Genomic DNA, 27,933 nt, shown 5'->3' on the forward strand with positions numbered 1-27,933 from the left:
TTCTAAAACTCTTCCTTCCATTCCAAATCACTTTCTTTTTTCTCTGCCTGATTCCCTCATGTCTTTTCTTTCCTCTGTTGTTTCCGTCTCACCTTCTTCCAGTTCTCATTTTCTCATTTCCGCTCTCCCATCACTTCCTGACTTCTGTTTGGGCGCAGTGGAAAGATCGGGGGCTCTGGTGTGAAGAGGTACCTGCCATTCAAGACCAAGTTCCCCCAAACCTAGCTGTGTGGTATGGGAAGGACCACTTAATCTCAGCCTTTTCCCCCCCTCATTTGAGGATTAACCCAGATACACCATGAGAAAACATCACAGCACCCGCGAAGCAAAGCGCTTTTGTTGGAGACGGGTTTCTGCCTCTCTAGCAGCAGCTTCCCGAAGTTTGTTCAGGGTTTTCTGACTGCGCCCTTCCCGGGAGATCATCAGGGCGCCGCGTTGGGGCGGGAGGAGAGAGCAGAGGGTACCAGGCGTCAGGCTTCACAGGCACAGGGTGCGGGCTCAGGTGAAGCGAAGCAGCAGCCAATCACAATCTGTCTCTATCTCTGTTCCCGTCTCTCTCACCGGCGGCTCGGCCAACCCTTCATCCCAACCCTCAATGGTAACCATGGCAACCTCGTTCAGCTGCACAGACGGCTCTAAGGCGCGTCCCGGGGGCGCGGCTCGTGCGGACCGCGCGTTGATTGGCCTACACAAGAGGGCGGGGCTGGGAGCGTGGGCTCGCGGGGAAGGGGGCGCGGCTGGCGCTTGGTAACTGGCAAGCTCTCCCACAATTTATTTCTGGGAGGCGGACCGCGCCCTAATTGGCCCTTAGACTGCAGGGGTGGGGCTGCTTCTCTGATTCAGAAAGATTGAATAATGAATGAATAACTATACTCCTCAACACCAACCCGGGTTGGCCAAATTTCACAAATAAGACTCTAAAAGTCAAGAGTAATTCCCCCAAGTTATCAGCGACAGTAAAGGACAGAAGGGTAACTGGAACCCAAATCTGTAAAGTCTAGACCTTTCCATAACTCTCATGGAGAAATGGGATTAAAGTTATGGGCAGTTACCATATGCCGGGCACTCCTGTAAATATTGCACCCGCATTGGCTCTTTGAAACTCACAACCCTGGGAGGAGCTTTACAGGCTTTTGGCTGGAGGGCCTGGTGGTTGGGTCTTGGCCTGCGCTCCTTCCATACCTTACTTCCTCTCTAGATGTCTTGACTAGCATTTGAGGCTTTTCATGAAATGGTGCCTGGAAGTCTTCCCCTCTCCCCTCTCTTTTCCCCAGGAAATTTCAGCAATTCCCCCAAATGTCAATCACCATCCACAGGGAATAACACCTACACCCCCATCTCCAGACTGCGGGTTCAAGGCTGAGGGCTCCAGCCACATCTTGGAACCCTGACACTCACCCCATCCCACAGGGGCTGGGTGTTCCCCCAAACCCACTCTTCCTCCTGGTTTCCTGTTTTGGAGATGCTTCACTGTCTACCAGTCACTGGGTCAGACCCTCGTGCTGTCCTTGCCCCTTCCTTCTTCATCCTCCTTCACAGCCATCAGTCTCTGTCTCCATCCTTGCCACTCTGCCTCTCTGCCCTTCCCCTTCTTTCCATCCACATCCCCAGTGCAGCTCAGGCTTCGTCCTCTGCCGCCTGGACCACGGCTCTAGCCTTCTCCCCACCTCCTGCCTCCAGCCTCACTTCTATTCATCCCCTGTGCAGGATCGAAGCTCTGTCCCCCACCCATCATTGATTCTGCCCTTTCCCTGCTCACAGCCCTTTCTTGGGCACTTGGGCTGGTGTTCAAAACCCTTCATGGGCTCTTGCCTCTCTCTCTCTCTCTCCTCACCACCTCTGTAGCTTCTTTCCTGGCTCCAAATTCCCCCCCCCCTTTTTTTTTTAAATCCCAGCAACATAGTGCTTTCTATAGCTCTCTACACACTGAGGCGCTTTCCCACCACCTGGTCTGCACACACACTGTTCCCTCTGCCTGTGACACCTTCGGTCGGTCCCTGCTCACTGCAACAAACCTTACTCATCTTTCAAGACTTACACACAGATGCCACCTAACTGGGACAGATTCTCTATCCTCCTGGGAGGGCGTAAGTGCATTTTGTGGGCTCACATGGAACCTACCGTTACCTCTATCACTATCTGCCTTTAAATAGGGGTGACTCTGACCCTCCCTTGCTCGGAACTCTCCTCATGAAGCCTCTGCAGTGCTGAAACTGTTCTATATGTTGACCCAGATTTTGCTTTCATGGGTGTTTACATATGCAAAAATTCATGCACCTGAGACTTTAAGATTTTGTCCATTTATCTGTATGGTTCCAACTTTAGTATATGTGCTGCCAAAGAGAGCACATCCATTTATGTGTACATAAGTTACGTCTCAGTTAAAACATAAGTAACCAAAAACAAGCAATAAAATCTCCCAGAGCTCCCATCATCCTTAGGAGCAAACCAGCACTCCCCAGCCTGGCATTGGAGGGCCTGTTTTTCTACAGCTTTATCTTCGAAGGTCTAATTGTGGCAAACAAATGAGCAGGAAGTGATGAGTGAACAAATGGCACACTGGTCCATTTCCCATGGGCTGTTTGCACCGCACAGGACATCTGTGGGGTGAGCCCGGCCCACATCTCTTTCTCCCCCTGTCTGCCAGGAGGGTGCTCGGTCTCCGAGCCTCTCTTGCAGCTAAGAGTGGTCACAACAAGAGATTTTGGCCAGTGAGACATAAACACAGGTCTGCTGCTGGCCCTGAGAAGGCTACCGCTTCTTCTTTAAAAAAGGTGCACCCTTCCTGCAGGTGTGACGTGTGAAGCTATGCCTGCCATCTCCTGAGCAAAAAGGAAGGGCCAAGAGAATCATAGAGAATCACAGCCCTCCTGGCCCCCAAGTTGTGGAGACTCTGAGCTGTGGGCCCACAGCTGTCCTTCTCCAGACTTGTTTCATGAGAAAAATACCCACCTAGTATTTAGTCCATTATTGGATATGTTTGCTATTAAGAAATGTAGTCACCAATATCAAAAAACCAAACCAAAACAAAAGACATCACCTAAAAACCCAGTATGGGGGTGCGGATCCTGGAGTACTGTATCTGGGGTCCCCGAACTGGGGTGCTCCCAGGTAACGATGGCACAACAATGGTAATAACAGTAGAAAGAGTCCCGGGGCGGTCATTGACTAGACCTTACTCAGGGTGTCTCACACTGGGGGCGGCTGAAGGTAGCAGAGCTGAAGGTGGGGCCAGGTCGGAGGTGGGGACTGGCCCAGCAGCAAGACAGAGAGAAACAGCAGCAGCAGCAGCCCCAGGACTGGAGCGGGGATCAGCGGGTGCCGGGTGACCCTGGTGGGGGGGCAGTACAGAGTTTAGGGAGGGGCCAGGGAGCTGCCAGAGTCTCAGCGGTGGGCAATGTCCCCGTGTGTGACCATCACCCTCCCTTCTGGGACTGCCTTGGGGCACACCTGAGCGGCTGGGGGTGCAGGGGGGCCAGGCAGAGCTGGCCCCAGTCTGGCCTGCTGACTGGGACCAGCTCTTTCACCACAGGCACCAGGGCTCGCTGCAGATCTGGCTTGGCAGGGCTACTAGGCAGAAAAAAGGATGGGGCAATCATGCCGGACTTTCCCCTACCTCCAGGTCCCTTCCAGTCCCCGTGGGTCCTGTTACCTCTCAGGAAGGCGTCCTGGAATGTCTCCAGGGTGAGGGTCTCCCAGAGGGATGGGGAGATTGGCCTGAAAGGACAAAGGAAACGGACTTGAGACACTGGCTCCTGGATTAGGAGAGGCCCTTGGTTTAGCCCAGTGGACAGAAGTGACTGCGTGGAAGGGGTTGGAACACAGTGGCTCAGTGCCGTGAGATACACCACCAGGTGGGCTTCCCAGCTCTGCCAGCTTCCACTGCGTGTCCTCTGGAATGTCACCCCACGTCTCCATGCCCCACTTTCCCCATCTGGGCACAGGGTCGTTGACATGTACCCACCTCACAGGGCTGAAGGAGAGTCTGCCTGAGGGAACACAGGTAAAAAGCAAAATAGCGAAGGGTGCTTGGAACAGTTTCTGGCACTGAGTGAGCACTGGGTAATTGCGTGTGCTGTTCAATATTGCTAGCTCCATTTGCATCTGATTCTGGAAGGATCCAAGTTCCCAGAGGGCAGAGACCTCATCTTCTCCAGGAGTCCAACATTGTGCTGGGCCTAGTCCAGTGTGGGCACTCTCTTTGGGTCTGTCTCCCTGCCTGTATCAGAACCTGCAGGTGCCTTAAGATTAAAGCCCCAAAGGGGAGTCTGGGTGGCTCAACTGGTTAAGTGTCCAACTTCAGCTCAGGTCATGATCTCGTGGTTCGTGAGTTTGAGCCCCTTGTTGGGCTCTGTGCTGACAGCTTAGAGCCTGGAGCCTGCCTGGAGCCTGCTTCTGATTCTGTGTCTCCCTCTTTGTGCCCCTCCTCCACTTGCTTGCATTTCCTCTCTCTCTCTCTCTGTCTCTCTCTCTCTGTCTCTCTCTCTCAAAAATAAACTTAAAAAAAAAAAGCCCCAAATATTTGTCCAGGGGCCATCTCATCCCCTCTGTTGCTCTCAGGCTTTCACACCCACACTTTTGTTCCATGGATGATGCTGATGGCAATAGTAACAATAATAAGGAATAACAGGAACACCAGTCTCAGCCACCACCTTGACCACTGCCACCTAATGTACACCTGTTCTGTGCCAGGCCCTTTACACATGGTCCTTAACCCTCACCCCACCCTGACAGCTAGGTAAAGATCATTGTCAAGTCAGCTGTGAGGATAACTGAGGAGGGTACCAGTCTCCATGGAAGGGAGTAGGAGGTGGCTTTGGGGTCAGGCTGTTCAGAGAGACCACGTTGGATGGTCTGGAGCCTGAAAGAGCTCAGATACCAGGTGTACATTTGGGCTCTCACATTCCTAACCTGAGGACCCAGGCTCCTCACCCCTCCTCTCCAGGCTTCCTTCCTTCCCTTTCCTTGCCAGAGAATGGGGACTGTCACCCGCACCTCACCCTGTCCCCTGCCACTTTGAGGAACAAAGTAGCGGGTGTGTGTGGTGATAGGCAAGGGGGCTGTGACAGGCGCTGTGCCCCAGGGAGTTCTGGGGCTGGCTGGGGAGGGCCCGGCCCCTTCCTGTGTGTGGGCGCATGTGCGTGTGCATTTTCGCATTCTGGGGGTGTAGCCACGTCTGTGAGGCCTGTGGCTTAGCGGCTGCAGCCCTGTGTATGTGCTTGGGGGGTCCCCTGGGAACATTCTGGCCGCCCACTGGCCTGCAGGCCTCCCCCCACAGCACCGTCCGCTCTCATTAGCTATAGCAAGGGCCTTGTTATCTCTTGGCCAAATGATTTTTCTGTCTGCTCAGGAGAAGTGGGGGTGTGGGGTGAAGGCTGGGAGGAGCTGCCCGTACAGCAACCTCCTCCAGGGCCTGGAGTAGGTAGGGGCTGGGGAGGGGTGCTGGGGACTGCCTACCCTGACCTGGGTCTCTGCTTCCTCCTCTTCCTGTCTTCTGGGTAACCTGAGAAGACAAAAAAGTCACTGCAAGCATCTTCCCTCTGCCTAGCTTCCCTTTGCCCACTATGGAGCTGGATGAACCTTTAAAGCAGGGGTCTTAATGCAGACCGGGCATCATGGATGAGCGTGGGGGTGTCCTGGGGCCCCAAGAGCAAACTGCTGTGTGTAGGTCAGCGTATGTATTTTGCAGGGGAATTTTCAACACGCTCTTCATACAACTGGCTTTCTCAGCTGCTATGTTTCCAGTTGATGCCTTAGCTGGGAGCCACAGCTCTTCTCCTACTCTCCCAACACCAGAGACTCCGGGCTCTCCCAGACTCCGGGGCAGTCCAGACCCCACCCCCCACTTTGTGCCTGGTGGGCCGTGCCACTTTTAGTGAGTCTCAGTCTTACTGGATCTACTTTTAGGACTGAGATTCCAGAAGCCAACTGTGTGAGCAATTCTCCCCACCCCACAAGTCATTCTCTGGGGTGGGCGAGCATCCACCCTCTGCTCCCCCGAGGGCTACAGCTCTCTGAAGTGCCTCTTTGGAGACTCAGACCTCAAGCTGAGTCCACACCACCAGCTACCACCTTCATCTGGGTTCAGGGATCCATCCTCCAGCTACTACCACTTTGACAACCTCAGGACACAGCTGTTTCTTCAATTAGCACCCCAAAGTCAGCTAGGCTGGTAAGCCCCCAGTCAGACACAGAGGTGTCTCATCCCCTGGGACTTCTACTTGGGACCCAGGTGGCTCCTCCCCCAGCTCCTCTCGGATCGAGCCTTCACCCCTACCCATTGTTAGGGACCACAGGATTCACTACCTCCCTTGCTTCCCAATCTGTGAGTCACACTGTCCTGCTCCTGGGAAACTCAGATGGCCAGCCCCCGCCCCTGTCGCTGCTCAGCCCCTTCTCCCCTCCCTCCCCTCCCTGGTGACGCTAGGGAAGGTCATAGCTCTGGAGCCCCCCTCCCGCCCAATCTCAGCTTTCTCAGAGGAGCCCAATTAGAGGCTGGTGGCAGGAAGCCTCATTAGCTGCCTCAGCGGAGAGCCTGAAAAAGAGGAGGGGGTGTGGAAGGCCCCAAGGCCAGGGCCCCGGAGGAGAGTGGGCCCAGACATCTAGTGCTTTATCTCTCCTTGGAGGCCTGCATCTAAGCTTCGGAACAATCACAAGGCTGGGGTTCCATGGCCCACCACCCCATCACTAAGTCACCAAGCTGGGATTTGAACTCAGGCTGTCTGATTCTAGAGTCCCCGATTGTCTTGTAACTACATGGGTGTTCGCCCTTGACCCAATGGGTTTCATTCATCCCAGGGTTCCCTGGAGGCCTTGGGAGAAGTGTGTTCAGTGACCTAGTGACTGAGCTGTCCCATCTGCCTGACAACTGTCTTTTTGTCTGAGAGTCTCCTAGATGAAAATTGCTCCTACAGGACTCCATTCAAGCATTACCTCCCAGGGAAGCCTCCCCCGAAGGTGGAGTGAAGTGTCAGATGTTCTCACAGAGCCAGCCAGGTCAGAGTCTGTGTCCCTCTAGGCTAAGAGATGCTGAAGGCAGGGCTGGGTGTGACTCATCCTGGGTCACAGGCCCAGGATGGCCTCAGTGTGAAGGAATGAGTGAATGAATGAATGAATGATGAGCAGCTCCCCCAGGGCTCTTCCAGTCCTTGTATGCTATTCAAATTCATCCAAGAATTTGGTGTTACCTCAACGCAGGGGGATGGCTCTGGAAGGAACAAGCTTCTTACCACATCGATTGCTCCTTCCTTCCTCCTTGAGGGTGCGCTGGCTCTCCCTGGAAGTTTCTCTGTGGGAAAAGAACAGGTTAGGTCTCCCAGGCTGCGACACCTGCAAGAATTCACCACCTTGGGGCGCCTGGGTGGCTCAGTTGGTTGAGTGTCTGACTTTGGCTCAAGTCATGATCTTGCAGCTTGTGAGTTTGAGCCCCGCGTTGGGCTCTGTGCTGACAGCTTGGAGCCTGGAGCCTGCTTTGGATTCTGTGTCTCCCTCTCTCTCTGCCCCTAACCCACTCGCATTCTGTCTCTGTCTCTCTCAAAAATAAACAAACATTAAAAAAAAAAAAAAAAAAAAAAGAATTCACCTCCTGCATCTAGGACCTGCCCTCCTCTTGGGCTCTGTCACTGAGGCTGGCTCTGCATCCCTCTCAGAGCAGAAGCCAGAAACAGGAGAGTTGTTCTGGACCCCTTTCTATTCAGGACCCAGGAGTCCAGGTCCCCCAAACCTCTCGTACTCCCACAAACTTCTCACACTCACGTGGACCCAAAGGAGGCTCAGTGTTTCCCTTCAGATCCCCTTTCCCTCCCAGGTTCCTGGTCTTGGGCAGCTCCACAGCTGTTCTCCTTCAGGATCCAGGTCCTGTTTTCTCCGGAGACATCTCCGTGTGTGGCCCGGACCACCGACTTGATATTGTTTTCTAAATACATTCCTGAGCTCCAGCCTTGTGTACCCATTGACCTCAGGTAGCCCCCCAAATGCCCCTCAGGATCTGCATCTCACTAGGTCGCAGTATAAGTTTGGCATCTTTCTGGCTTCTCCCTTCCCAGCACTCTGCGTGCCCAGCCCACTTGCCTGCAGCTGTGTCCCCCCGCCCTACTTTTCTCTGCCCATCATTCCTCTTTCTCCATCCCAGGGCCCTGGCCTGGCTCAGACTTCATCCTCTGGACTCTTGCCCCAGCCTCCTCCCTGGCCTCCTGGCCTCTAATCAGAATCCATGTGGCCCGCAAGGAGTCTTTCTACATTCAGAGCTGACCTCGTCCCTCCCCGCTCTCAGCCCTCCTGTGCCTCCTGTGGCTCCTGTGGCTCGATGGAGAAAAGTAGAGTCTCCCAGCCTGATTTTCAGGGAATCCCTGTCGTGATATGGCCTCCCGGCTCACTAGACACCTCAACTCCCTCTGCTTTCCGAGCATGTTACATGCTTTTGTGCTGCCAGGAAGGCATCTCTTTCCTCACACCACTTCTCCCTCTTGTTTTCCCCAAATAAGCTCAAGTGTCAGTTTCCCTGTGACACCTCTCCAGTCTCCCACCTGACACAGGTGCCCCCTTTGCTGGGCTCCCTCAGGGCCTGCCGCCCACCTCTGCACACCCATCGTCCTGCATTAGGATGGCCGCTCTGCACAATCTCTCCCTCTGGCCCCAAGCGGCTCCACGTGGTAGCTCCAGGACCCAGAGCAGGTGGCGGCCAGAAGCCTGGGTCTCCGTGCCCCTGGATGGGGCATCAGAGAGCTCACAGCAGAATCCACTCTAACTTACACCTCCTCTGAGGGCTGTGACTCTGCTGCCCATAGGCTGTGTGACTGGGGATGTGTGACCTATCTGAGCCTCAGTTTCCCATACGTGACAGGATGAGGGATGAGGATGTCTACCTCACAGAGATGCTGGGGGAGGTAAATGAAAAATCAAACAGCACTGGTGTCGAAGGGAAACACAGAAGCATCTCTCAATCCAGGGAAAACGTGAGCAGAGAGACAAGTTTCTCCTTTAAGAATGGTAAACAGGGGCACCTGGGTAGCTCAGTTGGTTAAGTGTCCCGACTTACTCTTGACTCTTGATTTCAGCTCAGGTCACAATCTCATGGTTCGGTTCATAAGTTCGAGCCCTGCACCAGGCTCTGTGCTGCTGGTGCAGACTCTGCTTGGGATTCTCTCTCTCCCTCTCTCTCTGCCCCTCCCCACTCGTTCTCTTTCTCTCTCTCTCTTAAAAATATAAATAAACCTAAAAAATTAAAAAAAAAACCCAAAGAATGGTAGGCACACCTGGGTGGCTAAGTCGGTTAAGCGTCCGATTCCAGCTCAGGCCATGATCTCACAGTTTGTGAGACGGAGCCCTGTGTCAGGCTCTGTGCTGATGACTTGGAGCCTGCTTCAGATTCTGTCTCCCTCTCTCTCTCTCTGCCCCACCCCTGCTGTTCTCTTTCTCTCTTTCAAAAATAAATAAGAATAAACATTAAAAAACCCAATGGTAAACAGGTAATTCTGAAGCAGTATAATTCTCAAGATGATGCAGTTACAGAGCTGTGAGCAATATTTTCTCTGGAAAAAAACAAAAAACAAAAAACAAAGACTTCTGGCACGAATGGATTAAAATCTCACTTTTCTGTTGTGGACACTGAAGATGAGCTGTGCCAGTTGTTTCAAAGGGTGTTGAAATACTGTTCAGGCAATTACAGAAGTCCTAAAACAACAGCTATTGGTTGAGTTCAAGATTTCACAGTGGGCTTGCTAAGCTTTTCCTAAAGGTGCTTGCATCCAAAAAGTAAAAGTTTTAGAAAAATAAAACCAACAAAAAAACACACATGCAAAAACCACCCCCCAAAAAACCCAAAAGTAAAAGCTTAACGTATCTTTCCGGTGTCTGGAAGAACGCTTCACGTCTTACCTTCCCCCTGCAGACCCTGGTAAATAATGATTCCTGACAGTGTTTTCCACCTGACAAAAACTACCAGCAGGCAATTTGTGTTTGCTTTGTTTACGGTCTATTGCACTCCCGAGCTGGTCTCTAGGGGGCAGGGATGGTGTCCTGTCTGGCTTGGGCTCTGTGTCCAGCAGGCCCTTCAACACTTGCCTGTGGGATGGGCAACAAGCTGGTGGCACGTGGAGCCCCAGGCCCCTTTCCCAGGTCCCGGACGCCGGTGGCCTCTGAGCCCCTCCCATGCTCACCTCTGCCCCAGCTGGGGCTTCAGGTGGAAACTCAGCTTCCTCGTCTGTCTCAGTCTCGATGATGACCTCCTCCCACTGCCACACTCCACAGAGAGGGCTGGAGAGAGCGGAGTCTGCCACTTCTTGTTTCTGGGAGGGAAGGCATTTCTGAGACCAGGGATGCCAGGGTGAAGGCAGATGATGGGGATGGAGATGGGCTGAGGCATGGGGTGGGGGAGGGCAGGGGGCTGGCGTGAGGCTGGGTCGGGGTAGGGATGGGGTTGAGGACGGAGATGGTCCTGGGGGGCAGATGGGGTGGGGTGAGAATCAGGGCTGGGTCAGAGCCGTGGCCGGCTGGGGGTTGGGGTGTTTCCATGGAGCTGGGCCCACCTGCCGAATGGCCTGGATCTCCACGCCCAGTGACGGGGGCAGCACCTGGGTCCAGCCCGCTCTTCTCACCTGGGCCCCTTCCGGTAGCCTGGTGACACCGTCAGGAGGGACAAGGCTCTCTCTGTGCCTGCCTACTACCTCTCGGTCCACCTACTCTGGGGTCGTGGCCCTGCCCACCTTGTGGCTGGAGGCCGGGGGTCCCTGCCTTTGGGCTCTCCTCCTGCCTCCTCCACCCCTGACGTTCCACTCACTCATCCGGCCCCTCATGGATCTGACTCAGCTGCTCCTCCAGGTGTGAGATTTCCAGCCTCAGTTCCTGCAAAGGGGGCAGTGGGGGACCCTGGCCTCTCTGTCCTTCTCTACCTCCCAGCCTTGGGCTCCCCTTACCGTCACTTCTACTTCCCCAACTTTTTTGAGCTCTCCAGAGACATATTCCCAAGAGACAAGGAGAAGAAACTTAGGAAGCCAACAAGAGACAGAGAGCAGCAGGAACCTAGAAGGTAACCTACTGGCCAGGAAAATTAAGAAAAGGAAGGCAGAGATGGAGACGCACAGAACAAAAGACATGGATGGACACAGATTCACAGGGGGGCAAAAGACACGCAGGGTGTAAGAGACTCATAACAACCAGGGACCAACAGAGAGTAGTGACCCCTGGAGACGGACAGACTAGATCAAAGAAAGGCAGACACAGAGCAAGATGAGCAGGGGAGATGCGGTGAGGAGACCCCCACAAAGAATGAAAGTGGACCCAAGATGGAGATACACAGAGTGAGAGAGAAAGGAAGGAGCAGAGAACAAGAGAAAAGGCAGAGAGAGATGGAAACAGAGAGGGAGAGACACACAGTAGTAGAGATGGAAGAAACCAGGTATAGAGACTCCACAAAAGATGGGCAGGAACAGAGAGAGGCAGCAGATCCCAGAGACGGCAAAAGAGCGGGGCTGGGCAGGGGGCCGAGGGTGGGAGGGCAGCCGCCTACCTGGGTCATCGTTCTGTACTCCTCCAAGGTCTTGGCCAGACTCTCTGCATGTTGAGTACGCTGGGAAGGCCCAAAGGTAACTGAGACTGGGCCCAGCCCCAGAGAGACACTGAGGCAAGGGGTAGGGGAGACTGGAAGGGTGAGCTTGGGGGGAAGAGCTAGGGCCTGAGGGAAAGCACCAGGTTTCTAGATCCTGCAGGGTCATGCTTGTGAGCCTGGTGTTGGGAGCAGGGAACCCTCTGACCTCTCCAGGCTGCATATCCATTGAGGAGATCCTGGCGGGACCTCCCTTTCTAGACTAGGGGCGGGAGATGGCCAGGCACATATGGAAGGTGAATGTCCCCTTACCACCCTAGGGCCCCTCACCTCAGAGAGGACAGCATCTCGTTGGCAAATGAGGCGTTCACACTCAAAGAGCTGCCGCTGCCAAGGAAGGAGCCCGTCCATCTGTCCGGCCTTCCGGGACTTGCCTCAGCAGGCGCTGCCCTCCCCGGCCCACCCAGCTCTCTCGAGCCCCTCTCCTCAACCTCCCATGATGTCTCTGGACATCAGCTATCCCGAGAGGGATTTCAGCCAAGCTGCCCGGAGCCCTGGGAGCCTGATGGCTTGATGGAAGTCCCCGGTTCTCACTAGGCCAGAGTGGCTGAAACTGGTAAAAATGGCAGGAGGAAGAGGTTCCACCTTCAAAGCGTCCTTTTCTGTGGCCAGCTCCTCACTTCTCCTCTTCACTCTGTCCCGCTCAGCCAGTAGTTTCCCGTTCTGGAAGAACGAACAACCGGTCATGTCCCCTCCGGCACATGTTAGTACTCACAGCTGACATTTCCTGAACAGCTGATATGCAATAGGCCTCATGCTAAGCACTTTCTATGTTTTGGCCCATTTAATCCCTCCAACCATCCCGTAAGATCTCAGTTTTGATTTCTCTGTGCATCACTGGGTGCTCGTCTGTAAAAACAGAGATGAGAGCTGCCTGGGTGGCTCAGTCATTTCAATCTCCGACTTCGGCTCAGGTCATGATCTCAAATTCATGAGTTTGAGCCCCGCGTTGGGCTCTGTGCTGACAGCTCAGAGCCTGGAGCCTGCCTCAGTTTCTGCGTCTCCCTCTTTCTCTACCCCTCCCTCACTCACGTTCTCTCTCTCTCTCAAAAGTAAATAAACGTTAAAACAACTTATTAAAAAAATGGAGATGAGATAGACCTACTTCATAGGGTTGCTGTGTGGATTAAATGAGCTAATGGTGACTGCTAACCTGTACTGAGTGCTTTGCAAGTGTTAACTCATTTCTTATCCCCCATTGTTTTTTTTTTTTTTTTAAGTTTATTTCTTTTGAGAGAGAGAGAGAGAAATAGTGGGAGAGGGGCAGACAGAGGGAGAGAGAGAATCCTAAGCAGGCTCCACACTGTTAGCGTGGAGCCTGACGCAGGGCTCAAACTCATGAACTGTGAGATCATGACCTGAGCTGAAATCAAGAGTCTGTCGCTGAACTAACTGAGCCATCCAGATACCCCTTTACTACCTCATTGTAAAGATGAAGGCAAGTCTAGCACAGAACAGTTGTGCAACTTGCCCCGGGTTATACAGGTGATAATTCATGCAAACACATGTCACTACATATAATAAGCACAAAACATATATGGTATATGGTAATTGCCTGGCATATACCAACATGTTCAGGAAATGTAAAATGCATAATTTTAAAGATATCTTCAAAACTTTGTAAGTGCTTTTCACACACATATGTGAAAATAACAGTACAATGAATGTGCACGGCCCATCACCCAACTTTGATAATTATATACATTTCCCCAGTTTCTTCCCTATCCTCCAAGGCTTTTGTTTTGTTTACCAGATGATTCAAAAGCAAATGCCAGATATCACATTATTTCACCTATAACTACTCTGGCATTTTTGTTTCCTACTTGAGGAATTTTCACTTTAGTAAACTCACAATACCACCATCATCTTAAAATGGATCATTCCCTACTGTTGTCTCATACTGAATTGGTGATTTAAAAAAAAAAAAGTTTATTTATTTAAGTAATCTCTCTACTCAACATGGGGCTCGAACTCACAACCCTGAGATCAAGAGTTGCACGCTCCTCCAAGTAAGCCAGCCAGGCACTCCCTATGTTTTTGTTTCGTTTTTTCATTTTAGTTATCTCACAAATGTCTTTTCACATTTATTTAGTTTGTATGAGGATCTAAATGAGGTCCACCGTGGCTTTTAGTTGAAATGTCTCCTTTTCATCTGACAGTGGTCACCCACCTCCCCAACCATGGCATTTTTGAGGGCCCTTCTTTTGTGGAAGAAATCAGGTTATTTGTCCTGTAGAACAGGGGCATTTGGATTTGACTTACTGAGTTCTCATTCCCTGTGCGGGATGTTCACCCCGTTCCTCCAACCTCTTTATTTCCTCTAAACTGGTGAGTAGATCCAGGGCCCTGGCCAAGCTCCTGTTCCATTTTTTGGCAGGAAGATTTCACGGGTGCTGCTAAACGTGTCCTCTTGCACCATTCAGGAAGAATGTAACGTCTGGTTGTCCCAAGTGTTAATGTTTTTATTGGGATCACCTCCCCTGTCCCAATTTTGCAGAGGAAATTGAGGAGTGGAGGGACTAAGAAACTTTAAATGGTGAGTGAGTGGATTCAAACCCAAATCTGACTCTAAATGCTGCAATTATAACCCCCAGATTCTCTGAGCCAGACATAGCCCTGGGTGAGAACGGGGAACCAGCTTCGTCTCTCCCCTCAGGGGAGCTCATTGCTAGAGGTGGAGACCGGTGCAGAAGTAGATGATGACAACATGGGAGGCAGACTCTGATGAAGCTTAGCCCCTGGGCCTTGTGGGAGCCCGGATGAGGGGGTTCCTGAAGAAGCAGTGTTGGGGCACCCTGAGTCCTCCAGGGTGAGGAGAATGATCTGAGAGAAAAAGGGGGCTGGGAGAGGGCAGCACAGGCCAGCCATGCTGTGAGATCTGAGAATAAAATGGCCCCAAATCCAGTCTGCAGTTTCCAGGCACCAGTACTATAGCAACTTGCACGGACTTCGATGGGAAGCAGCCACGGGCAAAAAGCATTTCAGCGCAAAGAGGCAGGTGGACTTCCCTCGCCACACCCCTCCTCTCAGTGCCCCTGGGGATACCCAGGCCAACTCCTCCTTCTCTCCAGCTGGCTCGGCTCCAAATCCTCCATCAGTGGGCCCTCACGTTCAGTCTCAGCCTCAGCAGCCTGGGCTGCCAGGTGAAGGGCAGAGGAAGGACGGACCAGGAATGCTGTGTCAACATCTGTCCACCTGGTAGGGGATTTGCAGGCTGGATCCTGGGCCACTCGGCAGGGAACCTGGTTACTCAGCCTCTCCCGCCTTCTTCTGCAGTAACCTGAGCCCTGCTCTGTAGATTCTCTGTAGGAAAACCGAGTGTCTGAGTGTCCCCTACTCTAGCATTATTCTACTGTAACTTGAGAAGTCGATCTATAGATGCTCTGTAGGCTGCCGCGGGGAGGGGTAGGTGGAGGGGTAGGTGGAGGGGAAGCAACCAAGAATAGCTCTGGTTTATCGAGCGCCTAGGATGCCCCAGGCACCGCTCAAGGCACTTGACCTGGCAGTGGGCCTTCTGGGCTGGGAGGAGGCCCAGACTTCTGGCTGCAATTCACCCTGCTTATTCTTTCTTCTGCTTTCATTGGGGGTCCACTCTCCACGTGGGCAGGTGGGTCCTGGTCTGGGGTGAATGAGATGGAAATCTCGGAGGATTCAGAAGTGGCTTGTTAGCTAACCCAGCAGCCATTCTCACCCCCTCTGACTTGTTCATCTCCCACTCCAGAGGCTGAGCCTCCCTCACAGCTGGGGGTGTCACGCGGTCCAGTTCTTGCCAGCGAGATGGAAGAGAGGTATGCTGGGGTGGTGGGTACAGTGGGGGTGCTCCTGGGAAGCCTTTTCCTTCTGATGAAAAGAGAGCTATGCGAGAAGCATTAGCTGGGCTCCCCTGTCCCTCTTTGTCCTGATTTGGATGAGACCGTGAGGGCAGAGCTGCTGCAGCCATCTGTGATCACGAGGCCACAAGCAGATGAACAAACCTGAATCACCAAACCAATCCAGAGACCTTCAAAGCCTCTTGTTACAGAAATGAGTGCCCTTTGGATTGAAGCCACCATTTCTTCTGTGTTCTCTTCCTTGGAGCTGTAAGTATTCTGGCCCATCAGCGGTTGGATTACCCATGCCAGGGAGTGGTGTGGCTATAATCATATGATATCACTTTGTCCAGTAACATAGAAGAGGGAGGTTCTGCCATGGGGCTTTAGGGAGAATTTCTCCCTGTTCTTAAAAAGTGATGTTCTGGAAGAAACAGTTACTTCCTGGCTACACCCCATGCCTCACATTGTGGCAGCCATTTGTGGCAATTCCCATTGTTCCAAATGATGGAACTCTCATGGAAGAGCCAGAGAACAATAGTGGAAAAGTTTCGGATTTGAATACAAAAGCTACAATACAGATGTAGGACAAAGAGATTTGGGGGGATCGGGCAGAATCAATATCATTGCCTGGACTCAGCAAAGATCTTTAGGTCAGGGGAGGGGTGCAGGAGGGTCAAAAAAGAGAGCAGTAGAGGGGAAACATGCCCTGAGCCAGCCCCCAGCCCCGGGTTAGCTAAGGTGGGGGGTGAAGAGGAAGGATGCTATTGAACAACACAACCCCTGGGAGGTCTGGGAATCAGAGAACATTTCTCAGCTCAGTCTCAGCCCCAACAAGGCCTGTGAATAACAGAGTAGAGATAGCTGTGTGAGAAGCAGAGGCTGAGAGAGACCCACGAGGCCCCCTATGGCCACAAAGAGTCTCAGGGAAGTAGCCAAGCCTCCTCTTTGGCCCCTGAAGGGTATGGAAGTGGCTGAGGGAGAGCCCCAGAGGCCCCCGTGTGCTGGGGGGTCCAGAGGGCCACCACCAGCAGGTGCAGTGAGGACTGTACATCCAGACACCAGAGGCAATGCCCGCCTCCCAGTGGATGCCAGCGTGTGGTGGTGACTAAGGACGAGGACCAGATGGGATGAGGAACATCAATCTTGTGACCAGCAGAGAGAGCAGATGTTGAGCGAGGACCGCCACCTCCTGGAGCACTGAGATGCGGTGTGGGTCTCCAGCAACTTAGATGCCACCTTGTGGGGGGTAGTGACGATTTTCATTATCAATTGATGAGTTTAATTTCCATCTAAGATGACTAGATGGATCTGGATTTAACAAAGGCTCGGGAAGGAGAAGTCACATGCCTAAAGGTGGCCCATCTTGTAAGTGGCAGTGATGGGATTTGAACTCACTGCTTTCAAGGCCTGTATTCTTCCCACCATAAAAATGCTAATATATGAACAATACTGGTTAACTTTCAGTGAACACTTCCAATGGTCCTGCCTCATACCTAATACTCTATAAGCATCCTTTTGTTTAAATCTCACACAACCCAGTGAGGGAGATTCTATTATTTTGCCCATTGTTACAGGTGAGGACACTGAGGTACAGAGAAGCAATAGACTGACCCATGCTTATGGAGGCAGCTCCAGCATGGACCCAGGCAGTCTGCCCCACGCCCCTCACTCTTACTAACCACAGCTGTCCTCACATGCAGTGATGTGACCTTCAGAAACATTCATATGTTATTGGGATTCTGGGGTCTCCCTCTACAGAGTGGGTGCAGGCTACTGAGGATGTTTGGGGCAGACAGGGCGGGGAGGGGAAGATCCTGAGGACGGGGGAAGGGATGGGGTGGGCACTGGGCCTCAGCTCACCTCCTCCTGCAGAGTCTCCATCTCGGCCACCAGATGCTGCTGTTCCTTTTCCTGAGCAGCCGCGAAAGAGGACAAAGGCTTTCTTAGGACCTCCTTGCCCCCATATTGCCCTTCTCCCCGACCTGGGAACACATCTCGGGTCTGGGTCATTAAGGAGCAAGGCTGGGAGAAGGGGTCTGGGAGCCCTGATGGCTCCTGCTGTCCCCTTTGTCATAAAAGGGATGGCAAATCGATCTGAGCCCTAAGTCAGGAGCAAGCAGGACCTGGAGGAAGGGAGGAAGCCAGGGTAACCTCTGCACCTTCCCATTTCACAGTCAGACACCGCTGCTCAGACTCTTTAAGAAAGGGAGAAGGCACCTTCGTGCCCCTTGCCCAGAACCCACCGTCTGTCGGGCCTGGGCCAGGAGGCTGCGATTCTGCTCCTCCAGGCTCTTGGCCAGAGTCTTCAGATCCTCCAGCTCCTCATCCACAGCCTTGGCACACTGCAGAGCCTGCTGGGTACTGAGTGGGGGCGGGGCAGATGGGCCACGCAGGAGGGAAACAGAGACCATAGAGATAGATCCACTCAGAGCTGGAAGTGACAGAGACCTGGGGGTGGGGCACAGAGACCCAGTTTCTACCTAAAAGACTAAGGGGGTGGGACAGAGACCCAGAGAAAGCAGGAGGACTAAAATAGGGGAATCATGATGGACAGGAGCATAGAGAAAGGGATAGGCTGCTGACACGGAGACTCAGAGAAAAATGAAGAGGGAAGTCTGAACCCAAGAGACCAAGAGACAAGAACTAGGGAGACACAAAAGAAAAAGAGCAAAAGAGAAAGGGACAGTGCAGGGTTGAAGACAGGGCAGGAGGTGCAGAGAGAGCATGCGGAGAGGAGAGTGACGGGGGTGAGGGTGGGGGAGGAAAGCCTGGTCAGGAGGGACACAGGTGCACCGGCCCACCTGCGAAGCTGCTTGCGCAGGGCTGCAATCTCCTCCCCGAGGCGCGCAGATCCCTCCTCCGCTGTCTCCACGCTGCGCTGGAGCTTGGCGTTCTCCCCGGCCAGCCTGCGGTTGCTGAGCTCCAGGTCCTCCAGGCTGCTCAGCAGGTCAGCTGTGGCGGGCCTGGGGTCAGGGAGGGGCAGGTCACTGGCCACAGCTCCGACCTCCTTTCCCAGGTTGGGGTGGGGGTGGTGGGGACCTGAGGTTCTTCTGGAGAGAGAGAGACAGGAGAGAGACTGCCCCGCTCTCCTGGAGCCATCAGCACAGCACCCCTTCCCCCATCCCTCACCCACTCCCGAAGGACCCCAAGCCCTATGACATGGAGGCTGGAGGGCAGCGGGGGAGAGAATAGGTACAGCTCAGGTCTGGGGTCTTCGCCTCCAAAGCTCTCCAGGTTGGCTGGCTCCTCAGCTTCTGGGCATCCTGGGGAAGACAGACAGGGTGGTGGGCTCCCCGGTGACCTTAGGTGTTGGGCCACCCCAGAACTCGGGCTTGGCCTCCGCTAGCCTCGCCCTCACATTTGTTGTGGGTCATGTCATCTACTCCTGGGGCTACAATTACATCCACCAAGTGAAAGGCCTTTTGCTCACTGGCACCTTGAGCAAAAGCTGGCCCTCACTCATAGCCCCGATTCCGTCACATCCAAGATGAGGCAGCACCTTAGCTGCCCCCAAACCTGTTCTTCCTCCCAGTATCCCTCCCTCCCGGCCACTGGGCTGTCCTGGCTCATCCCCACAGTCCACTGGAGCCCAGGCCCTCCTGCCCTCCTCCCCCATTCTCTGTCCTCCTCTCCTCTCTGTGTCAGCCAGTCCTGGCTCAGGCTTCGCCCTCTCCTCTTCCTCGCCCTCTCCTCACCACAACCTCATCCCCAGCCTCCTGGCCTCCAGCCTTCCCCCACCCAGAGGGGTGTTTCCTCAACAGGAGCTGACCTGACCCTCCCCTGGCCCCCAAGCCCAACTGGAGAAAGTTTAAGGGAATGTCCAGGAAGCTGTATTTTTTTTTTTTTTTTTTTTTTTTTTTTGCTTTTGTTTGGTTTTATAAGGTATAATGGGAACACTTTTTACGGCACGCCTCCTGTGTGTGAGGTCCCAGGGATAAAATGGTGAGCGAATCAACTAACCAAATAGCACGGCAGGTAACTTAATCGGTTAATCATGTTTTTACAGGATAGGAGGGCTGTGAGTGAGCCTGGACTGCCAGGGACCTTAGCCTGGGCCTCCCAGGGCTTCCCCACAGAGGGTTCCCCAGGTGTGGGAAGTTTAGGGGGAATAACCTGAGGGGAGGACCGTGGTGGGCAGGCACTGAGTGCATTAGAGGCTGAGCCAGGAGGCCCAAGGGAGCAGGGACTAGAGAGCAGGCGGAGCTGGAGAGAGCTGACAAGGAGAGGTGGGCAGGGCCTTACAGGCCTCTGTGATAGGCTGGAGTTAGGAGGAGGACTCGGAACCAACCCCTGAAGAAAAAAACCCCAAAAGGTCAAGAAAGGAGGGAAGGCAGTCATGGAGGTGCCTAGAAAGCCAAACTCACAGCTCCAGGATGGAGCTAAGGTTCCAAGGGTCCCACCCTATGCCCCTGGCTCTGTCTCCAGGTGGGAAGTCCCCCCACTGTCTGACCCCGGGCCTTCCTGCTTCATTCTATATATAGTAGTCTCACCAGATGGCGGTTGCTGGGAGGTCAGGGCCCCCTCGAAGGCTGTCTCCTCTTCCAGCTCTAATCCCCTGTATCAAAGGGATGAGGCTTAGAGCCCCCTGCAGCCACCCCCAATCCTGACCAGCCACGAAGGGGGATTGCCGGTGGCAGGAGGAGGGGCCGGGTCAGGTGAGAGCCAGAGAGCATGGACAGCACCACCGTGGGGAGGAAGGTAAGGCCAGATGGCAAGAGCCCTGGGCCAGATGGAAAAGCAGGAGAGGCAAGGCCTGCGTTTGGAGAAGGGATGGGGAGGGGCCTCAGTCAGCCCCCTAACACCCCAACTTTTCCTTCCAGCCCCTTTTATTTCTGCTTCCCCATCCCAGGAACTTTGTCTTCAGACTTTCCACCCCATTCCCCCCAACCCCATCTCTTTACTTTTCGCTCCTCCTCAGCCTCCTCCAAACCACAGTAGGTCCCTGTGCCCAAAGGGTGCTGGCTGCAGTAAGCAGGTATGAATGAGGTTAGATCTCAGGAAGGACTTCCGGGGGGGGGGGGAGGGGAGAGGTGCAGAGACCCACCCATCCAACTGACAGGCAGCAATCCAGTCCCGCATGACGACCAGGAAGGTGTCCAAGTCCACAGTGGCCTGAGGGCCCTCCCCATTGGGGTCCAGGTTGCAGGCCAGTGTTTGGAGGCGTGCATCCTGGGAGCCCCGTCCTGTCACAGCCTCCAGGTAGGCTAGTACGTGGGTCACAGTCACGATACCTGGGGACAAAGCATGCCGTGAGGGAGTCTAGGGCAAGTGGGGGGGAGGGGAGTAGGGACAGGCAATGGCTTGAAAGCAGGATGCCAATGGCTGGGCTGGCAGCACCTCTGCATCATGGCTTAACTGAGACACTTTGGGCAAGTCCTTTCCCCTCCTCTAAGTTGAACTCTTCACCTGGAAATGGAGCCCAGTCATCACCACTCACAGGGTGGACCCAAGAGGACCTGCTATGCCCCATCAGGCCCTCAGTGGCTGCCCTCCCTCCCTCTCCCTAGGCCCTACCCTCTTCCATTAATGTCCTCACCCTGAAAGGCCTCGGTCCCTTTATCCAATCCTGCCAGAAGCTTCCTACAATCACCCATTTTTCTGTAGGACCCCCAAGAAAGGGCCCTAGCCCATCCCTCTCTTTACAGCTTCCCAGTTTCCAGCCTCCCCATCTCTGTCCCTTATTATTCCTTGTGTCTCCCAGGTCCAGGGCTGCCAGGCTCTCATCCTGTCCCCCACCTGTCCTCTGGGGGTCACAAGCTTCGAACGTCGAGTTGAGTATTTGCTCCTCTAAGCTCCGCAGCGTCCCCAGGCTCCCCTCCTCCAGCTGGTCCCAGAGATACACTGAGGAGACAAGAGGGTCAGCCCGCCCATGAGAAGGGGAACAAGATGAGGAGTGACCCCAGGTCCTGTGCTCCTGCAGAGGGGAGTGAATTCATCCTGAGCTACCTGGAGTTAGGGCTGGTGGGGAACAGCAGGAAGCTCGGGCTGGGGACAGCAACAGTAAGGGCCTCCTTGGTCCCCATCCTGAGGATATGGGCCCCTCTTTCAGGCCAGGAAGTACCCCCTGCTTCTAATCCTTTGTGTCTGAGCAGCTCAGGAGCCCAGATAACAAACAAGGCTCTGAAATCACCCTTTCCTCCTTTCTTCCCTGGCCTCCCAGGCTCTGCTCAGAGGGGGCTGGGGCAGAGGAGGGCAAAGAAGAGAGGATTCTGGGAGGAGCTGAGGGTGAAGGGGGGCCCAGGAGCCAGGAACAATCCAATAAGGCGAGGGCAGCCTGGATCGATTCTGCCGGCCACGTCTCCGGTTTCCCAGCCTGCCTGGGGGGCCGGTTGTCTTTCCTACCTGAATCCCCAGGCGGGGCTGGCGTCATTGCAGCCCACAGCCAGGGGCCCGAGATGAGAGGGGATGGGTGAGCTAGGTAGGGTGAGTGGTGGGGGAGTGGTTAGGAGCTCATAGCTCAGCTACGTGACTATGGGCAAGTCCATTCTCCTTTCGAAGCCTCAGTTTCTCCACCAGTAAAATGGGCAGGTAGTGATTCCTCCTTACCAGGGCTGGGAGGGTTAGGTTTGTGTGTGGGAAGAGACCTCCCAGCACAGACACACAATGTAAACGCCCCCACGTCTGTTTGTCCACGGCTGTATCAACAGTGCCTGCATATATAGGCACTCAATAAATTCTCCACGATACAGGGGAAGATCCTCTACCCCAGGGATTACTGGGGTCCACTTCTCTGGGACTGGAAGTGACCTGCAAGGGTCCCCACCCTTGAACAACTGGGTATAGCGGCAGGCCTGGCACAGGCTGCTGGGTTTGGCTGACCCAAGGGGCAACCCGAGCAAGGAACGCAGACTCTCTGAGCCTCAGTTTCTTCCTCTGGAAAATGGGGCTGGTGTTCCCTCCCTCCTAGAGAAGAAATGAGAAAATCTGGAAAGGCTCTGGGCAGAAGGAAGGCCTGGCGCATGGTGGAGGCTCGATAACAGAATTGAACATTCATTTAGCAAATAAGTAGGTGCCCTTCCTCTTCTGAGGGTTTTGTATGGACCACGGCCACTGCTATTTTTAGCCCCACTTTACAGATGAGGTGAGTGAGACACAGAGTAGTTAGGAACTTGCCCTGGCTCTTTTTTTTTTTTTTTTTTTTTTTTTTAAGTAGTCTCCATGCCCAATGTGGGCCTTGAACTCACGACCCTGAGCCAGCCAGGCACCCATGGGAGCTCTAATTCCTTTTAATCTCCAGGGTTCATTGTAGACAGCTAACATTCAGCCCCCGCAGGTTTGAACCCATGCTATTAGGGAAGGGGAGAAGGAACCCACAATTAGAGGAGACACCAGGGCCCATGCTGGGGCTTTACCTGAATTTGCAGTGTTCGCCTCTCACTGTGCTCCCCAGGTTATGAAGGAGGACCCTGAGGTCCAGCGAGGTCACTCCCCAGGGCTGCTCAGCCAGAGTCAACCCAGGACGTCTGGCTCAGAGGACCCCCACGTGTCTATCTGGGGCCCCTCAGGAAGATGTCACTCTGCCTGTGCTGTTCTGTTCCTTTCCCTTCATTTCCATCCTCCGTGTCTCTACCTCTCTCTGTGTCTCTGTCTCTGCCCTTCTCTAGTTTTCTCTCTGGCTCTTTCTTTCCATCTTCCTCCCCATCTCTCTCTTCCTGGGGCCCTGCCTCTCTGTCTCTGTATTCCTTGCCCCCATTTTCTTCCCCGTGTCTCCAGCTCTGGGCTTCTTTTCCCATATCTCAGTGATTCTCCATTCCCCAAGCCTTCTCTCTCCTTGCCCTGCTGTCTCTCTGGCTTTTTCCCCCCAGCCTTCCTCTGTCTCCATCTCTCCTGGGTGTGGCCTTCCCTTTCCTTCAGGAGCCTCCCAAAGGCGGCTCAGCCCCGGCCCAAGGGATCCTCTGGGCCCGCACGCCCTCTGCTGGTGCCGGAGAAGTTTTGATGTCGGTCACTCGGTCCGCCAGCCCTGGAGCTGCCTCCCGCACCCAGGTGTCTGCCTCCTACCTTCCCCTCTGGAAAGACTCCTGAGGCCAGAGTCCAGGCCTGCGGCTTTGAGAAAAGACGCAGGCTCTGCTGCTGGATGCTGGGAGCCTCTAAGAAAGCGGCCCTGCCTCTCCCCAAGGGTGGGAGCCTCCTCCCCCATCACATCGGGCTCTCCCACTTAGCAGATGAATTTCAGAGAGGGCAACCCAGCGTCTTCCTCCCCAAGCCGGCTTTCACACCCCCTTGGTTTGCATCCATCCAAACAAATCAAGAACAATAATTGAGCTCCTACATGTCAGACATTGTTCTAGGGCGGCGCTAACCAATAGGGCAGCCACTTGCCACATAAGTTTCTTGAGTGCTTGAACTGTGGCGAGTGTGAATTGAGATGCTCTATTAGTGTAAACCACACACCAGATCTTGAAGTCCTAGTGTGAGAAAAAAAGAATATCCCTAATACATTTTTATATTAATTACATGCTGAAAGGATACCATTTTGGACACATCAGGTTAAGTAAAATCTATTATTCCCATTCCATTTTGCCTGTTTCTTTTTACCTTTAAATGTGGCTAGTAACAAAATTTAAAATTACATTTATGGCTCACATGTTGGTCAGCACAGCTCTAGGGACCAGGAATGCCAGAGTGAATAAAACAGACAGACCCCCATGTCGGGACGCCCGGGTGGGTCAGTCGGTTGAGCTTCTGACTTTGGCTCAGGTCATGATCTCACAGTCTGTAAGTTCAAGCCCCGCATCAGGCTTGGGCTCACTGCTGTCAATGCACAGCCCACTTCAGATCCTCTGTCCTCCTCCCCCTCTGCCCCTCTCCTGCTCCCACTCTCTCTCTCAAAATTAAATAAACATTAAAAAACAAACCAAAAAAAAAAAACCCAAAACAAAAAAAGACCCAACTCATGTCCCAGTGGGAGAGACAGAGACTAAGCAGTGCTATGAAGAGAAGCAGGAGACGGGAGGGAATGTGAAAGGCTTTTCAGAAAGCAGAGATCTGAATGACTAGTGAGGGGTGACCCAGCAGGTCATTAGGGAGGAAGGAACAGAGCTTGCTAAGGTTTCTGCTGTAGTTTCCCCAGAGCAAAGGAGATACGGTATCCAGACAGGTGGGCGCACATCAGCACTTCATCAAAGATAGCTCCCTCCCTCCCACCCGGCACCAAAGTGGAGGCTCAGTCACCCTAAGCCACCTCTCTCAAGTCCCCAAGCTGGCACTCACTCACCCACTGCCCCCTCCTCATCCTCCCTTGGGGTGAACAGGGGCCCAGCCACCTACTTTTTGCAGCGGGGCCACCCGCCCGGCCCTCTGGGACATCCATGGGCCACCCTGGTCGCTCCACAGCTGCTGGAGAAACTAACAGCCTGCCCCCATCACTGGGAGGGACTGGTAAAGGATGGTCTGCTCCAAGAGCTCCTGGAAGGACAAAGGGGAATGGCCTCCTCAGACCAGCCACCCTGCCCCACCTGTGCCCCAGGCCGCTCTGGGTTCTCAGAACCTGTTTGCCCACCCCTGCCTCAACCGGAGCAGCTCCCGCTCAGACCTGTTTTATGAATTGGAGGTGTGGGCTGGGAAAATGGGGGGCCAAGGAGTGGGCAGCAGAGATCAAAGAGGGGGCTGGTGGGTGGGGGTCACTGCCTCCTTGCTTCCCTCCCCCACCTCCTCCCCACAGCCTGTCAAGTCCCTAGCCTTGTCCCTCTTGCCCTATGATTCTAACTTGACCCCTCCTCTCCTTCCCTACAGCTCTGGGTTCCATCCTCTCCCCCTGGGCCCTGGGCCCACCCTCCTCCCGGCCTCCCAGTCTCTAGTCTTTCCCTCCCCGTCCATCCCCAGCAGCGCCCCAGAGCTGACCTGCCCAGTGTTCTCCCGTGGCTCCCCAGTACCCCAGGGACAGAGCCTAGACCCTGGACCTGGCATTGAAGGCCTTGCACAGCCTGGCCCTGCCCGCCTCCCTACCCCAAATCACACTTGCTGTTCCAGCAAATCTGAACTGCGTGCTCTCCCCCAAACTGGACTGGCTGTCCCCACCTTGGGGTATCTGACTGGGACGCCTTCCTTTCCAGCCCTTCCTGCCTTGGCTTATCTATCTCCTCCTCTGGGAAAATGTTTCTGAACCAGCTGCCGTCTCTGGGTTCCCACACCACCCTGGGCTACCGACATTCTGCCGTATCAGTCTGTATTTGGAACTACTGGCCTCCCGTGCGAGTTGGACCCCATCTCTCTCCTGCGCCAATCCCTGCCATGGATCCCTAGTGCCCTCAGGGCTAAGTCCTAGCCCCTCTGGCTGGTGTGGGACAGAGTCGTCGTCCCTGCAATTCCTGGCCCCTTTTTGTCACTTTTCTGTCCACTGGCTGACCTCTAGGCCCCTCCCGCTCATCACAGCCGTGGGAGTTCTGCACCTTTGCGTGGTCTTCCCAGGCCCAGGTGGTACGACACGCACCATCCTCACATGTGGCCCCTGCCCTGGCTCACAGCCTCCCTGGGAAGCCTTCCCTGAGTCCCTGGGGTCCCCTAGGGACCAGTGAGGGCCTCCCTCCTCTGTGCCCTGACAATGCCCTGCCCTACCTCCATTATAACCAGGTTGACCACCTGTACGACTTATCGTCCCAATCCCAGGACACTGTCAAGAGTGAGAAGAGTCTTGGGGCACTCGGGTGGCTCAGTCGGTTAAGCGTCTGACTCTTGGTTTTGGCTCAGGTCAGGATCTCACAGTTTCGTGAGTTCAAGCTCCACATCGGGCTCTGTGCCGACAGTGAGGGGCCTGCTTGGGATTCTCTCTCTGTCCCTCCCTAGCTCACACTGTCTGTCTCAACTTCAAAAAAAAAAAAAAAACTTAAAAAACTTACAAACTTAAAAAAACTTTAAAATCTTAAAAAAAAAGTAAAAGAGTGAGAAGGGTGCTATTAATAATTACGCTGGACAACTATGCCCATCGGGGCTACACTGGGCACACTGGGGCAAATGGCCCACATAGGGTCACCTGGGGTCTGTCTGTCCTCACCCCACCTGCTCGTCATGCCTTTCCTCACCAAGTACTCCCCACACCCTGCTCTCCCTGGCGCCAGCCGGGTCCACAGCCATGGAGTGCACGCTTCTTGGCAGCTTTTAGAATGTTCTAGAAAAAGCAGCCTTTGAAGAGAGAGCCTTCCAGGGTTTGGACAATGCTGGGGGGTGCAGAAGGGGGGTGATGGCTGTGGGATCTGGGGGGGGGGGAAGGGTCTGGCACCGGGTGCTTCTGACAGGGACTGGGGGATAAACTCCCAGTGAGGGGCTGAGGGAGGCTCTCGTCAATCACGGAGGGTCTTCCACAGGGAGGCTGGAGCAGGGGGAGGACACAGGCAGGAATTAAAGGGGTTCGGATTTTAAAGGGGTCTCTGGGTTCCAAGAGGGTCTCTGACCAGATTTCCGGGGCGTCTCTGGAGTTCTGGGGGTGTCTGGATTTGGGAGGGGAACCTGACAGGATTTTTGGTGGGTTTGACAAGATTTCCGGGAATCTCTGACAGGATTTCGGCGGGGCGCGGGGAGGGGCGGGGGTTCTCTGATTTGGGAAGGGAGCGTAACAGGATTTTTGCGGGGTAGTCGGGCAGGGTCCGAGGGAGAAGTCTGGCAGAATCTCTAGAAGATTCTGACAAGATTTCAGGGCTCATCTATCACATTTCCTAGGGGTCCTTCTCAGTATTTCCGAGGGGTTTCCATCAGGATTTCACGAAAACTTTTAACAAGGTTTGGAAGGCCTTGATATTGGGGACCGTGCCCTGGGATTTGGGGGGCTCTGGCGGGGCTTCTCTGGGGAACCCCACCACATCCCGGGCGTCCCTGAGCCCACGTCCCGCTCTCAGGACACAGCCGGGGCCCACGACCTACCAACGGCAGTTGCTCGGGAAGAAGGTACACGTGCGCCGTTCCCGCCAGAAAAACGTTGGGGCGAGACCGAGGGCGCGCGCGGCGCCTAAGCCCCGCCCCACCTGGGCGCCTCCCCACGACGCAGGCGCACACCGGGGGAAGGCTCGCTCTAGTCTTGTGGGTTACCTGCACCCGGGACGCCGCGCATGCGCAAGACTGTCCGGGCGCGCACCCAGCCTGGCCGGGCGGGTGCGCGCGTATTGGCCGGGAGGGCCAAAGCTGGAGGGAGGGCGGCAGGCAGCGGAAGCGAGGGGCGCCTGCGTCCCCTACGTTGGGGTCCTCTCTCCGGCCTCAAGCTTGGGTGCCATGGGCCAGTTGGATTGAGGGACCCCTTGTCCATCCCCCACTTTTCATCAGCTGCTAAGTCACGCCCTTTTTGCCCTCTCTTCCGTGCAAGGCTGCCCATCGCCGTCACAATGATGTTCCTACCCCGTCTTGCCTCACCACTGCCGCGCCCTTTGTGGCTCTGGTCACGATGTATTAACAGATCCCTGAAAGACTTTCTCAAACAGTTTCATTCATTCCCTATAGGGGGGAGTGGGAAAAAGTATTCTCAGCCTTTCCGGCTAGAGAGAAGAGAATTACATCCAAACTTGGCTCCCAGGAATGGGGATTTGGGACAAAGAT

The 27,933-nt window shown here is 54.3% G+C and overlaps 1 protein-coding gene across 9 annotated transcripts; it reads right to left on the reverse strand.

Annotated features, from left to right (window-relative positions):
* Positions 1 to 317: 317 nt before the first annotated feature.
* KASH5 (KASH domain containing 5) lies at positions 318 to 27,677 on the reverse strand. 9 transcript variants are annotated; one of them, XM_042969197.1, is made up of 20 exons: positions 27,268 to 27,677; positions 24,682 to 24,819; positions 21,151 to 21,255; positions 20,459 to 20,645; positions 19,905 to 19,969; positions 18,611 to 18,677; positions 18,216 to 18,377; positions 17,658 to 17,775; positions 17,275 to 17,325; positions 12,137 to 12,265; positions 11,873 to 11,929; positions 11,507 to 11,566; positions 10,778 to 10,842; positions 10,527 to 10,614; positions 10,158 to 10,286; positions 7,230 to 7,288; positions 5,458 to 5,503; positions 3,653 to 3,717; positions 3,451 to 3,570; positions 318 to 3,331 (listed from the first exon to the last, which is right to left on the reverse strand). In XM_042969197.1, the coding sequence occupies exons 2-20, from the start codon at positions 24,722 to 24,724 to the stop codon at positions 3,190 to 3,192; spliced, it is 1,758 nt and encodes a 585-aa protein (XP_042825131.1). In that variant the 5' UTR covers positions 24,725 to 24,819; positions 27,268 to 27,677; the 3' UTR covers positions 318 to 3,189. The 9 variants fall into 9 exon arrangements, with proteins under 9 accessions (XP_042825131.1, XP_042825132.1, XP_042825129.1 ...); XM_042969198.1 differs by lacking the exon at positions 27,268 to 27,677 and adding an exon at positions 25,969 to 26,000; XM_042969195.1 differs by lacking the exon at positions 27,268 to 27,677 and having other exon boundaries at positions 11,873 to 11,923; positions 12,188 to 12,265.
* Positions 27,678 to 27,933: the final 256 nt, after the last annotated feature.

The sequence above is a fragment of the Panthera tigris genome, chromosome E2 (assembly GCF_018350195.1).
Source record: "Panthera tigris isolate Pti1 chromosome E2, P.tigris_Pti1_mat1.1, whole genome shotgun sequence".
NCBI lineage: Eukaryota > Metazoa > Chordata > Mammalia > Carnivora > Felidae > Panthera > Panthera tigris.

Bases quoted from the DNA above. Each gene is read 5' to 3' on its own strand.
- KASH5 (XM_042969197.1), bottom strand. From the start codon at position 24,724: ATGGATGTCCCAGAGGGCCGGGCGGGTGGCCCCGCTGCAAAAA. The intron at 20,646-21,150 runs GTGGGGGACAGG...CTTTGTCCCCAG, and splicing joins TTGTGACCCCCAGAGGACAG to GTATCGTGACTGTGACCCAC. The intron at 17,776-18,215 runs GTGGGCCGGTGC...GCCCCCACTCAG, and splicing joins CTGCGCAAGCAGCTTCGCAG to TACCCAGCAGGCTCTGCAGT.